This window comes from Saccostrea cucullata, unplaced genomic scaffold (assembly GCF_032062105.1).
Source record: "Saccostrea cucullata isolate Sc308-1 unplaced genomic scaffold, CSIRO_AGI_Scuc_v1 ctg3859, whole genome shotgun sequence".
NCBI classification, from domain to species: Eukaryota; Metazoa; Mollusca; class Bivalvia; order Ostreida; family Ostreidae; genus Saccostrea; species Saccostrea cuccullata.
Window position 1 is genome coordinate 48,269 of NW_026937571.1, and position 14,569 is coordinate 62,837.

Genomic DNA, 14,569 nt, shown 5'->3' on the forward strand with positions numbered 1-14,569 from the left:
CACAAAAAAGTATGATTAAAAGTTTTGACACAATTATCAACACAAAATCTAGCTCTCTGGGTACAAAAATATTAATATATGATCAAGCAATTATCAATCCTTATACAGCCTGACATAACGTCTTTTGTAGAGCACACAATGATAATTGTAAATTGTATATGGAAATTCGCTTTCAGCAGTCAAAATAAAATTAAAAGAAATAAATTGTATTTGCTGACAAGGTCATGCTATCTACCATAGAACTCTTAACTTACGAAATGGTGACGAGACTACTGATATTCTTGTCTCATCAACTTGTTTGACAATAATTAACCACGTTTTAGAAATTGTTAATACGTAGAGCATGCTCTTGCGTATCAATTCAACCGAGATGTATAAACGTATTTGATGAAGGTATATTTGCACAAAGAAATATTTAAAAAAAAGCTTCCCGTCATTTGCAACAATTTAAACAGTAAACTGATATACACCTAATATAATTCTTTTGAATTTATATTTTGTATTTCTACATTAGCTTTTTAATGAAAATCATCGCTCGGTATCTCCGTAAACTGGCCGAGAGCTTTCGGCAAACCTTGCTGATTTTTCCTTCTTCAAACAAGAAAGAAAAGAATAATAACAAATTGTAAAGCCTGCAAGCAATTAAATCAAATTTTATTTATAACGAAATTAAAGAGATCTTTTTATTTATTGCTATACAAAAAAATCATGTTATTAGGAATTAATTACTGCTGATTTTGTTGTTCGTTTTGTCATTTTTTTAAGATTGAAAATCTTGCAAAATTGTTAAGTCGTACGAAAATTAGATCATCAGAAAGTTATCTCCCTTGCTTTGAACAGCATTTCAACCAATGAAATAATTGAAAATTTTTTCCGTTTTCTACCAATCACAAAAGAGAGGAAGTGCATAGTCCGGAGACTGCAAAAAACTTCAATATACAATACCGTCTTCCAAGGAAGACGGTAATAAGTAAAGTTGACGACAGAAAAGTTAAAGTCATCACGATTATCATAGATCTTAGTTGTTAGATTGCCATTGACGTCCTTTTCAAGTAAGATATAAAGATGTGCCAGACTCTGTGGTACCTTTTATCTCAAGCTCACCAGGATATATCGTATCGACATGAGAATGGAAATTACCATTGTTGGTCGTCGATATATCTAGATGTCGAGTTTAAGGCCACAGCAAGTGTTTTCTTCTTTTCGCGCGTAAGATTTTGCGCAAATTCTGCTTCATGTGAATGCAAAAATAGGTCTGCTAATAAAGGGGCACAATTGGTACCCATAGGAATTCCAATAGATTGTTGGAAGACCTGGTCACCAAAAACAACATAGATATTGTAAATCAGAAACTCGAGCACCTCTTCGATGTCAACTTTAGAGTACTTGTGTGTACAATGGGAATGTTTTTAACAAAATAATTTTGCAAATGTAAAATGCAGATCTTTGGCCACAAAAGTAAACACAAGTGTTCTCTAGTAACTAATCTTTATTGTAACACAATTTATCAAATTTTCTATGATATTTTCAAATAACAGAAAACATATAATATAGCCATATCTTCATAATAACAAATTCACGGGTAACAATGTTGTAAGATTTAAAATCAAAAAGGTGACATTTTCTAATACTGTTTTGAACTCCATTTTTGAAATTTAGATATCTATATTCAATTAAATTTCTGTAACAACAAATATCATTCCACATATGCAATATTCGAGTTTTTCAATTTTTCTGTGACAGAGACAATATTTCCCTCCTTCGTTCGGTGTTAGTCTACTGATGCTTTGGCATTAAAGAACCCTTCTTTGCAGCAGTTCTTTTGTGATATCCCTCGAAAAACGGATTTCGGGCGTGTTCGGTGTCCTGGAACCGAAAAAAGAATGATTAAAAGTTATTGACACATTATCAATCAACACAAAAGTGAGTACTGTGTACAAAAATATTCCAATATATGATGATGCTATAAGCATAAACTCTACATAACTGTCTATTGTCAATGCATCCGTCAATAATAAATAAATAAATATGGAAATTTTCAACAGCAGTCAAAATAAAATTAAAAGAAATATTTTCGTCTGTCCAGCATCTTCGGTAGCCAAGGGTTTCTGATACGCTACTCTCCTCATAATCCCTTGGCATACGGTGCTGTGAAAAGACGGGATTATTTCACTTGATCTCGAATTTAGAACAGATACGCACAAAGTGCGTCATCAACAGAAATAAATAACGTATTTAAATAATGAAAGTTTTAAAAGAAATATTTAAAAAATATTGATTTTTTCATTTGTTGTTTATTGTGCAAATCTACATCTTCAATATAGATCCTAATTTATATTTTGCAACATATCTTAAGATTTTTAATAAAATCATATCTATTCATAGAATAGCATGTGATCCTTGTTTACTTGCGTTTTTCATTCCCAAGAGAAAAAAATCAACAATTGTCCCGAACGCAAAATTGTCATTTACAAAAGAAAAAAAAACAATTGCCGATTTGTCGATCAATTAATGTCGATCCACTCCAATCACAAGTTGAGAAACAAAAATCCCGACTTTTTTAAACACCATATACCAAGGACTTATGAGGAGAGTAGCGTACTACCAGTAACCCTTGGCTAGCGAAGATGTCTGTCCAGCTGCTCCATCAATGGTCTAAAATGCAGTATCTAGTTTCTTAATCCATGTATTCAATTGCTTTTATTGATGTTTCATATTTATGCCATTGTCTTTTGCAGAAGCATACGGATTGTTTATGAAGTTGCGTTTTTAAAACTGAACCATGGCAATTTTCACTGAAATACATGTAAGCGGTGATTATTGTACCCGCACACAGACACCCTCTAACAAAGTCCACTTTAATATCTTTACAACAGCTACATGTATATTACGAAATATACAAAATCAATGGGTAAATTAGATTTAAATAATTTACAAAGCATTCCAACGTGTTGAAATTTTTCAAGGTTCAGGAATAAGATATTTATTTCAGTAAGAGTTATCTCTCTTATACAAGGGTCAATAAACCTAAAAAGAATGTTTTTAAACTCGTCTCTAGAAAAAAAAAGTTATCTGACATTGTTATAAAATACAAACAGAGGCAAATGTAGAATATGCAAGACAATTTTACATATTCTTTTCAGAAAAAAAAAACATTATGGTCTTCTTAAAAATTACGGAGGCCAATATTTTTATGGTTTTAGAGTTTCATTTAAGAAAGCTCTCATCGATACTGTGAGATGAGAAACTTATTTAGAGCAGAAAAGGCAAATGACCCTGTCTTTAATATCTCTTTATACAACACATTATCAACAATAAGTATGATTAAATTTGTACATCTCTTAGCAATACTCACTCTCTTTTTGATCATGTGTGGAGATTTTTTAGCCACTAAGGATTTCCTCTTTTCATTTGTGGACAGAAAGGCGTTATTTTCCTAGTGGAAATTTTGTACAAAAAATTAAATCTTAAAGAAGTGAGTATTAAGAAAGATTTACAAGAAATCGACGCGACAACATATGAACTGTAAAAGATTTAACAAAAAAAGACATTTACCATGTTTCCTAGCTGGTCAATCACACTGTCTAGCGAGGATCCGGACTTGGTGCTGATTCTACTGTCCGCCGGACAACTAAACATATGCTCTTTGTCGCACGGGCATTCCTGTTGTTTCATCAGATTTCTGTTGTTGTCCGGAGTGTTTTCGAAATTTTCTACACAGTTATCATCGGCTGAAATATTCCACATTTTTGTTACCAGTTTTTCTATTCATCAATTATTACTTTAAATAGTTAAATACACTTTTAGCTTATCTATTACTTTTACAGCCACATTTCTTTTTATCGATAAGGGACTTGAGAATGAAATACGGATAGGACGGAAATCAATTCAATTTTCTAATCACAGTACGCACCTGTGTATCCTATGGGGCAAGGGTTGGGCGGATTGCAGTAGGCGGGCAATACTTTGTCTGTTTTGACTTGCTTGGGATTGTCTTTTCCGTCACCAGTTCCTCCTGTAATGTTATAATGTGACGTAACAAGATTTTCCTCCTCTTTCGACTTGCATTTGAAGACGTTTTCATCAATCCAAAATAATAATTGCACATAAAGAATAACTTAAAAATGCAGTTTGCTGGGTTGGGAGGGTCACCTCAACTGTGCCAAATTTTCTAAAAATCTTCCGTTCCGTTGTCAGTGTCTTTCGAAAATAACCATTTTTTTTTTCGATCTTATATCCCAAAACTCATTGACCACTTTAGTTCACGATCCTGGTTTTACAAACATTAAGCCAAATCTTTAAAATAATACATGTAGCTACAGAACTGTAGCTCTCGAGACAAAAACATTTGAAGAGACATGCTAGAATTCCCAGAATGTTCCTGAGAGCCAGTTCTCTCTAGCAATGTCTGTACAAATTTTCTTTCCCGGAGTGCAAAAGTTCTACAACCATAATCTTTTCAAAGAATTTATTTCAGTGTTTTATGTAACATTTTGACGTGGTTGTGTGGAATTGGGAGAGGAAATTATTCCTATCAACAAAAGCTAGGTTACGGTATTAAATGTATTAAATCTATAAACCACATACATTTAGTCTGATTAATTGGAACCTGCTCACTCACGTCTTCGGGTATCTACTTCTTACTGTCAATAACAAAGTCGACCTTGAAAGAATTTTGATTTTGGTGGGGAAATTAATACTATATAAGTATCGAATCAATGTCAAATAGTGAGCAAATTTTCAATAGCACTTCAAAATTCTAGATTCAAGCAATATATAATACATGTATGTATACCAGGTTCCAGTCTCACAGAATGTCATATACGAGTATATTACCGTAACAATTTTTATTTACAAATGAATACACGAGTAAATGTTAACGCAATACTAGGAAGAAGAAGAACTTTCAATTTTGTAAATAATTGATATATTTTTAATAATGATTATATATACGTTTTTTTTCATCAGTTGCAGACCGATTCTCTTTAGATACTCCATACACCTGAGAAGTGTACTGAGGAGCTACTAACAGATGCGCCGCGTTGTGTTGTAGATCCGAACCATTTGAAATCAATGATATCCAAGAAATTCAGTATGAAATGTCATTTCAATTTCTCTTTGGTCTGACATTCTGTGACGCTTAGACTTATTGATCGCCTGCCTCAAACATTTCCATCACACGGAATAAGAATAATATTGGATAACCAATCAAATTGCTATCCGTGCCATCCATGACGGAATGAGTATATAATTGACAGAATTTGTTCTTCTAATAAAAGCATTGTTTTGAGAGCTTTATATAAAATGTACGACCCACCGGACACTGACTGGTACCCCCAGAGGGGACTGTTCTCTTGGTATTCTTGGTCCCTGATGGAAGCCTCGCTGAAGATGTCGTCATTAAGTGTGGGCTCCTGATATCCGACATTAGACCAGTCCTCGTTAGGAGAACTTCTGCTCTCCAGGTCATAGTAGCCATTGTCCAGAGCACCTCTTAAGTCTTCCAGAGTGTACAGTTGACCTAGATCTGACCAGCCCATGGACCCACCATGGGAAATTTTGGCCTCCGACACCAGGAATGTGGCCAGAACAGTCAAAATCATTTCAAAGGCCATGATCAGACCTAAGTGCAGATAAAATATATAATGTTTTATATAAGGTGTACGTTTATTAAAAAGCATAAAGCTCTCCAGACAAAGATACTGATTCTTTACATATGACGTGATTAAGAGATCATTTGTTTTCTTACAACTAAAATTCAATCCGAAATTTAACATTAAGAGATGGTGGTCACAGTGTATACAATTGTTGTCAGAAATCAATAAAAACGGATATGTACATCAACATACTCTTGTACGAAATGTCCACTTTTGAGAACAAGTGAAACAATAAGTAATCTTGTAAACTCCCATATATTAAGTAAATGTTGTTTTAATCATATAATTTAGTTTTATTTTAAATGAAACTATCTTACCTCCTAGTAGTTTTTTAAGAGAACTTCACAGATTCCTCTTCTACAATGGCGCTGCTGTTTTCAGAGATGGATACGATCGATATACCCTATGACGTCCTTGCTTTTCTCACGTTCTGTAAAGGCCAGTGCTATTGATAATCAATATTTTCTTTCCATTTAAGGAATAACGACCTGTAACATGAAATGATGATTTCCTAGGATTGAAAGCGCGAATTTTCGAAATTTCTGTACATGGAATTTTTGTTAGAAACTGATTAAAAAATTTAATTAAGTTGGAGTGAGAATACCGAGATAAGATTTCTTTTGTCAAGCGATATTCGATAGGGGGGTCTCCCTCCTCTAAAGTTTCTACGAGTCTAGCTGTAATGGTAGTAAAGTTTTTTTTCTGAACCGGTTTGATTTTTCTCAATATTTTCTGACAATACTGCTGCGCAAAATTTTATTGAAAATGTGTTCACAAATACTATACATGTACACTTATTGAATGACTACGAGGGAAACAAACTGTTGTCCTGAGGCTGAGGTAGTGGGGAAGACCTAGGAAAGTGTTGCCAGAGGCCGAAGGCTGGGACAACAGGAATTTCGCATGATTTTTAGAGATCTCTATGCTCATTTGAAAGAAAGATTTCCAAGATAAAATGGATATTCAAATATTTAGGTACAGCGTAGCACCCTGCGGCCTGGGGGCATGAATTTAAAAGTGTCATTCATTCATTTGCTATCTACAATACTAATAACTATTTGTCAGCTAGCTGTCCATCAGTAAAATCAAAGTACTGAATGTACTGAAAAGCGGTTAGCATGCTTCCATCTAATATGTACCGAAAAAAGTGCATGAAATGATATTTAAGTATGCATATCTTTGTCCAATGCCATCAGAGAAAAAAAACAGACATTCTGTTTTTGTAATACTTTACTTAATAGTAAAACCAATAACATTCCAAACTGATGTCACAGATGGATGCAATCTAATTAAAATCAGATGTTCCGAATCCGCTACTGCTTTTCAAACATCTAACAACATCCTATTTGGGGTCATGTAAGAGTGAATCTTCGATTAGCCAAAGAAAATGGTTCCTCCGAAATCTTGGCTTATAGTTCAGATGGGTTTCTTGTTTTCACCACCGAACCAAAACACCCGAGGAGTTTTGTAGTAAACAAAATATGCATTGCAAAAGCTGTGTTATGTATGACGTGTGGGGTATCTTGTATAGTTTGCGCTCTTTCGTTTGCATTATTCACGTTCAGATGCCAGACTGCAGACTATACATGAAATTTATTCCAAAATTACTTTAAATCAACGTAAGACAGCATCAATAATGATGATATGTAGCCGTGGAATTAATTTGAGAATTGTTTACCGAGGCTTGAATCTACATAGCCAAAGTGTTTGTGTTTACTAGTACATGTATTCATAATCGAAAGGTCGCTCTGATGTGACCCCGAATGGGATGTTAGATGTTTGAGAAGCGGTAGCGCATTTGGAACATTTAAATAAATTTTAATTAGATTGAAATGCATGTTTCAAAATTCAAACATGAGATTTCTTCAGTTTGAAAGACAGGAAGTGCATTTTTAAAACTTCTCTCTTGGTGGCATCCAATCGTTCTCTGGATGAAAACAATTATGTTGATGTTGAAAATTTAATTGCCTTTAAATTCATGCTCTATTGAATCTGAAATTACGTAATTGTAAAGCCTACTATAGCAAACAACTAAAAAAATGACAAGTTAAATTCTTTAGATTAATTGATTTGGAGTAGTGTAGATCTACAGCTGGCTAGTCAGCGAAAAAGGATGGCTGAGCAGAGACTTTGTAAATGAATTGATATCAGAGAGCTTCAGATGTGTAGGCTCACTGCGGGTGTAACCTGTCAACGAGGGATGCTTACTTCTTCTAGGCAACGGATCCCACCTCTTGAACTTTCAGGAGTCAGTTTTTCTTCTTAAATCGATCATTGATCATTCTGTATTTTGATACAGATACTTCCGTTTAGAAATATTATGAACTACTACTTCTACGGGAAGACTGGTGAGTAAACAAGATTATCAAGCTTTATGAAATGTACTTCATTGACTTTTCAAACAAGTAAATGTTCGAATAATGTAAATGGTATATGAGAATCATTTAAAAGAAGTCTTGCACAATACATGTATGTCTAGATAAGGACATATAATGTGTATTTGCCATATACTCTATATGCAATATTGTTCTCAGATAAAACATGTGAAAAGGAAAGTTGTCTAATCAATCAATACTAGCATTTAAAAATTCAAATGTACACTAAAAGTCAGTGTAACTTAAGAAGTTATCAATGTCATTTTCTTCAATATGTCGGTTAAACAATATACACCGATTTTTTTTTTCTATCAATGTGCCTCTAAACACCTGTATTTTAATTTAATTCTTCTCAAACGCTCAAAATAATAATTGACAAATTGGATAAATTCAAATTTAAAAAGTATTTTCACAGCTAATGATACGTTCCCTAGGAATTGATCAAAATTTCAAAAATTATAAATAAGCATTAGTATATATTTTAAATTTTTGCTAATTGCCAAGATTTTTCATACCTCATTCTTCTGTGAATAATAATGTCGGTTGATTTTTAGAAGAGGATCACAATGCCGATTAAGATTAATATATATTTATCCATTTTTTTTTCAAAATCAATTTTACTACTTTAAGTGCCCCATTATTTTTTTTCAAAACTAAAAGTAAGTGATCCCTTAATTATGATCGTTTGTAATAAATTATCAAAGACGGGGTGGCGAATTTACCCCTGGAAGCAGAGCTTTTATAATCTGTTTATTAGACAGAGAAAAAAAGAGAAGAAAACAAACGTTTCATTGTGGAGGTAATCCTATTGTTTCCATAAAAACGTTGCAAAAAGTGTAAACCTTACAGATGTATTCGGTGTTTTTATAACAGCGTTTTTCAGGTATTACTTAACTTAATAAATGGTGTTTCTTAATACTTTGGCAAGGAAAATCAAACTATGATAATAACCCTCAACCTGCTGTATAATTAACCGTATCGTTCAACTTTCAAAAATAAACTAACAGTTGCTATAAATCGCGATCGCACGATGTACATGTAATAAGGACCAAATTCTCAGTTCTTTGAAGTTATTGTTCTAAGTATTGTCAATGCTTTGGTAAATACTTAAATAAGAATTCGATATAATCGTTATAATAGCCACTCTTCATACACAGCATATTGTCAATCTCTCACCAGGGGGCGTATTACGCCAACAGTATACATATCATAGGAAGCGCTTTGCTGAAGTTACCGTTGTCGATAGGTAGCGCCTTGTGGAAATTTCCGGTTTTGGTTGCAGAAGGATAAGGTTACGTGCCATAAAGCGATGTCGATAGGTAGCGCCTTATGGAAGTTTCCGGTTTTTTGGAGCCCATGCCATAAAGCGGTTAGCTAGCTAACCGCGTAAAAAGAGAAATTAACAGTTACTTAACTGTTCAATGTACATGTAAATAAATGACCAGTTTTGCCATAGCCTGGATCCAGGAGTCATGGATTTGACGATTTTTTCTTGGTTTTGGTTGTCTAGTTATTATATTTATGAAAACAGTTTGCCAGAGCATTAGATGTTTGAACATATTTTCATGTTACCCCCAGGACCTGAGGTGACAATTATCATGAATGAAGTTCACAAATGATGAGGAAAAATGTGGACTTGATTTTTATAACAAGTACATGTAATCCTGTAGTTTGTCATATCTACCTGTGTAAAGTCATTTCAAGAAATTAACTCTTACTCTATTACCTTTTGAGACCAGTTCCTCAAAATAAGCAATTACATGTACTTCTACAGAAGTAAATTTAAGCAGTTAAAATTAAAAAACAGTAAATAATGGGCAAACTAAGAAGACAAAAATAGCACCAAAGTCATCCAGTCAACCTGATGAATTGTAACATGATGTGATCTTACTCTTTTATTAAAAAAACATATAACATTCGGCATTTCATTCATACAAAAACATCACAAGCATACATAACACTATCAATGTTACACAATCATCTATCATGGGTTTCACTAAGTTTTTTGATATCATTTCTGTCCAGCACTGTTTTGGGCATGTCTCTCTTGGACTTGAGCATCGGTACATCAGTGACCGTCGGTTTCACCATATTGTCCAGTTTTCTGTCCAGCCTTTCGTCCTGGATACTTTCCTCCTTCCAGGGGGTTTCATTACGGCCCAGTAAATTCTCAAAATTGTATCCTATAAAACCCACCACTACCGCAAAAGGAAACGCCACATATGGTGCATAGGTCCTTGCTGCTGCCATTATCACAGGCCACATTTTCTCTCATTAATTATGATCATCTGCAATAAAAAGTGAACATTCTTTAATAATGTAATATGACATTTGATTGGATAAAAGATTTATGTTATATTGTATAAAATAGGTTGCCTACATCACAATGAGTTACATCAAAAACTCATTACTTCGCTTGACATTAATTTTAAAAATATGCTCGTGTATAAATGAGCAAGTCGAAATCACACGATCATGTTGTAACCATGCGAGTCGTACATGGAATTGGAAAACAACCATATGATGCCATGTGAACATGTATGATGTAGATAGGGCAAACAGACCCACTAGCTTTTGAAAACAATATTACATATACACAATGAAAAAGGTGGACTTTTTGGTTATGTAATGATTTGTCTTTTGATTCCTTTTTGTTTACATTATCTATCTGTTTATGAAAGCTTGAATTTGATTGGTGCTTTTTAATGAGAGAAGCAAGCCCTAAAATATTTAATGAAATACGCCAACGTGTTGACTCAATGACTGAACACCCCTGGCATTGCGAGGATGTTTGCAATGATGCAAGATTTATTTCATTAACATTCATGTACACCTCTCGTTCTTCAACTCGAAGAACAAAAAAAAGTGTGTTTACGCAGGGAAAAGCGCATAAATTTTTGTTTCCTCCACAATTTAAGGAATCATTTTATCTACCTGCTTTTCAGTTTAAAATGATGATCCACTCTTCAAGGTCGGCAATGACTGAATGAACCGAAATGTGCCGACAAATTCACACAGGAAATTTATTTAGCAATGTAAAAGTCAAGAAGTACCTTAAAAGATGTAGTTTTCCGGATAATTTTAAATTAACAAAAAAATGGATCTGCCTTTAGTAACACTATTGGAACTAGATATTTAAAAGCAAAAGTATTCATTAAGATCATTTTTTGTTAACCGGTTATCAAAAGATGGTATAATTCGACGTAAACTGCCGGCAGATTTCATGAATCCCAGACAAAGAGTTATAAATAGATTTTACAACATCTATTTGCAAGCTGTGATGGCCGAGTGGTTAAGGCGTTGGACTTGAAATCCAATGGGGTCTCCCCGCGCAGGTTCGAACCCTGCTCGCAGCGTAAATATTTTTTTCTTTTTGATTGGAGAAATCTCATTAGGTTGAAATGTTTCTGAATTAAATCTATTCCTATACCGTTTATTCTTATCAATCCATTTGTTTCTTTATATTGATTCAACTATTTTTTCCTTCAAAAGTTGATACAACTGTTGTGCATGTGTGCTGAGCTGAAAAAGATCTCTAAAAGTTGTAGTTCTCCTTTCAAAAAGGCCTTTGTTTCTTCATATAGATTCTACTTTTTTTTCAAATATGATAAACTTACAACATTTGTGAGAGAAAAAAATGTTGTATATAGACAAAAACTTACTTTTTAAAAATTCTAAATTTGGTAATTCTTCCAGTAAGACCAAGCATTTTATAACTTGTCCAAAACATAAAGGACATAAGAAATTATTTTTTCCGACATTATGTGCATAAATTTTTACACTTTATTAAAATAATATGACAATTTGGGGCCCTTGAAGAACCTCTCCTACGCTGAGGGCAAAAAACACTACAGCTAGACGAGTGAGTGATGTAATTTGATAAAGACCAGTTTTTCTGCCCTTTCTTAATTACCATTCATTTAGTTTACCCGGTATTTAAGAGATTTTCATAGATTGTGTATCAGTTTTCATAATATACATGTATAAATATGATAATCAAGAGGATAAACCCCCTGCTATGTATGTAATAAAACAGGCAAAAGATTGAAAAGAAAACATTTTGAAAGAGTGTATTTTCCTAACCATGCATACATTCCGTTTTACTTCTTAATGATATGGAGAAAAACTTTAACCTTGCCCATAACTTTTGATTTAGTGGAGCTATGACTTTCATATTTCACATGTGTATTCCTTGTGACAAGACCTTTCTTTGGGTTTCACCAAATTTGACCTTTTGACCTTGACCTTGGAGTTTGACCCACTTTTACACAAAAATTTCAAACTTTTACTTTGGCCATAACTTTTGAATAGTAAGTACTAGGACTTTCATATTTCACATATGTATTGTTTGTGGCAAAACCTTTCATTGGATATCAACAATCTTTACCTTTTGACCTTGACCTTGGAGAATATATTATGAAAAAACTTTAACCTTGACCATAACTTCACGATGAGGACAAAGGCTTTCTTACTTCACATATGTAATCCCTGTGAGAAGACCTCTCTTGGATACCAATAACTTTTATCTTTGACCTTTTTTTAATTACTTTTTAAAAACTTTAACCTTGGTCACAACTTTTAAAAAGTAGATAGTCGGACTTTTATATTTCACATATGTATTCCTTGTGGCAAGACATTTCATTGGATATCAACAACCTTTACCTTTTGACCTTGACCTTGGAGATTTACGTACTTATGAAAAATCTTTAACCTTGACCATAACTTTTGAACGGTGGGGGCTAGGGCTTTCGTACTTCACTTATGTTTTCCTTTTGAGAAGATCTTTCATTGGATACCAACAACTTTTACCCTTTGACCTTGACATTGGAGTTTTAACTACTTTTATAAAAAAAACTTTTACATTTTCACAACTTTTCACCTTTTTAATACTGGATATTATATTTCAAATATGTGTTTTTGTGGCAAGTCCTTTTATTGGATATCAACAACTGTTTTTTGACCTTGACCTTAAAGAACACACAAAAAATAACCTTGACCATAAATTTTGAACATAATGGGCTTTAACTTCACATATGTTATCCTTGTGAGAAAACCTTTCATTGGATATCAACAATTTTGACCCTTTGGTCTTGACCTTGGAGTTGACCTACTTTTTAAAAAACTTTATACTTTGGCCATAACTTTTTAACGGTCAGGATTAGGGTTTTCATCCTTAAAAAATCAACTTCAATGTTACTTTCTAAATACATGACATATGATAGGATGTTCATATTACACACAATATGTCATAAAAGATAACATCTCACCCACAAAGACACCGAAAGCGGGGGACCACAATTCTTTGAATTTGCTTGTCCTTGGTAATTTGTCCTTGCACTTTATTGTCTTTCTCTTTACTCAGTGTCATTGCTTGAATTTATTTACTTTTAAATGTTACTATTTCCTTCTATTTTGTATTTTCTTAAATATTAGTTCTTTGCACTTTACTTATTCTGTTTTGCTGTTTTGTTTGCACTTTTTTCTTCATTTTTTGGAATTTTTTTTTTTGGTCATTATATTGTATAGCGAATATGCATTTAAGCTTAGTAATAGTTCTTCTGTATAATTTAATTCAATTTATCCCCTTTTTTCCCACCGTTAGTTAACAAAAGAATTTAATGTAACTTATAAGGAATATTTTCATCATTGTATTTTTTTGTCAGTTCTTAACATTTGTAACCTTGACCTTGGAGAGGACTTATATAGGCCATGCCTGATGTCCAATCCAATTATGTAATCTTACTTTACATAATAAAATATTGATTAAATTAAAAAAAAATAGAACAGGCAAAAGAAACCATTTTGACAAAGTCATTTTTTCTAACCATGCATACCTACATTCCGTTTTGCTTCTAAATGATATAGAGAAAATGATTTCTGATAATTTTGCTATTCTTAGCAAGTTTTTGCCATGTCCCCAAAGCAGTCTTAGGGGTAAAATGATTTTTTTAAATCACAATTTAGATTCATCTCTAACTTAAAGTAGCTTATGAAATTTGAAGATAATCGGCCAATATACTATAGTATTATCGGAAAAAATTCAAAACATTCAATGATTAATGGATGATACATTATGGATAAAGAACAGTGGCAGTAGGTCACTTTAGTGACAAATTAATTGTTGCCTTAATGAGTTGAAAGTCTCTTTCAGCGGAAGCCCATGCAACAACTTTCAAATATTTTTGAATTTGATATAACGATGTTTTAAGCGATTTATTATAACGAATTTAATCGTTTTAACAATATCTTTGAATTCATCATAATGAATTTACTGAGTAATCTGTTATGACAAATTTGCTGATTTCGTTATAAAGAATTCTTTTATTTGTTATAGCGAATTAAATTTGTTAAAACGAATTCAAAAATTTGTTATAACAAATTAAATTCGCTTTAACAAATTCTTAAGTTTGTTAAAACAAATTTAATTCCTTTAAACAAATTCCAAAGTTTGTTATAACGAATTAAATTCGCTTAATCAAATTCAATAACCAGGGCCTATAGAAAAATATATATGAATTCTATATAACAATTTGTCGA

The 14,569-nt window shown here is 32.9% G+C and overlaps 1 protein-coding gene and 1 non-coding gene across 2 annotated transcripts in view; one reads left to right on the plus strand and one right to left on the minus strand.

The window, feature by feature from the left end:
• The window catches only part of LOC134248414 (WD repeat-containing protein 27-like), a 30,102-nt gene that overhangs the window by 5,573 nt on the left and 9,960 nt on the right, over positions 1 to 14,569 (minus strand). Inside the window, exons 21-25 of the mRNA XM_062730822.1 lie at positions 10,030 to 10,300; positions 5,318 to 5,623; positions 3,914 to 4,015; positions 3,556 to 3,731; positions 1,781 to 1,866 (exon numbers count right to left, since the gene is read on the minus strand). Of these exons, the coding sequence (XP_062586806.1) occupies positions 1,781 to 1,866; positions 3,556 to 3,731; positions 3,914 to 4,015; positions 5,318 to 5,623; positions 10,030 to 10,300 (941 nt within the window). The remainder of the gene's footprint in view (positions 1 to 1,780; positions 1,867 to 3,555; positions 3,732 to 3,913; positions 4,016 to 5,317; positions 5,624 to 10,029; positions 10,301 to 14,569) is intronic.
• On the plus strand, positions 11,307 to 11,388 carry Trnas-uga (transfer RNA serine (anticodon UGA)). The gene has a single exon. It is a non-coding gene; the product is annotated as a tRNA-Ser (tRNA).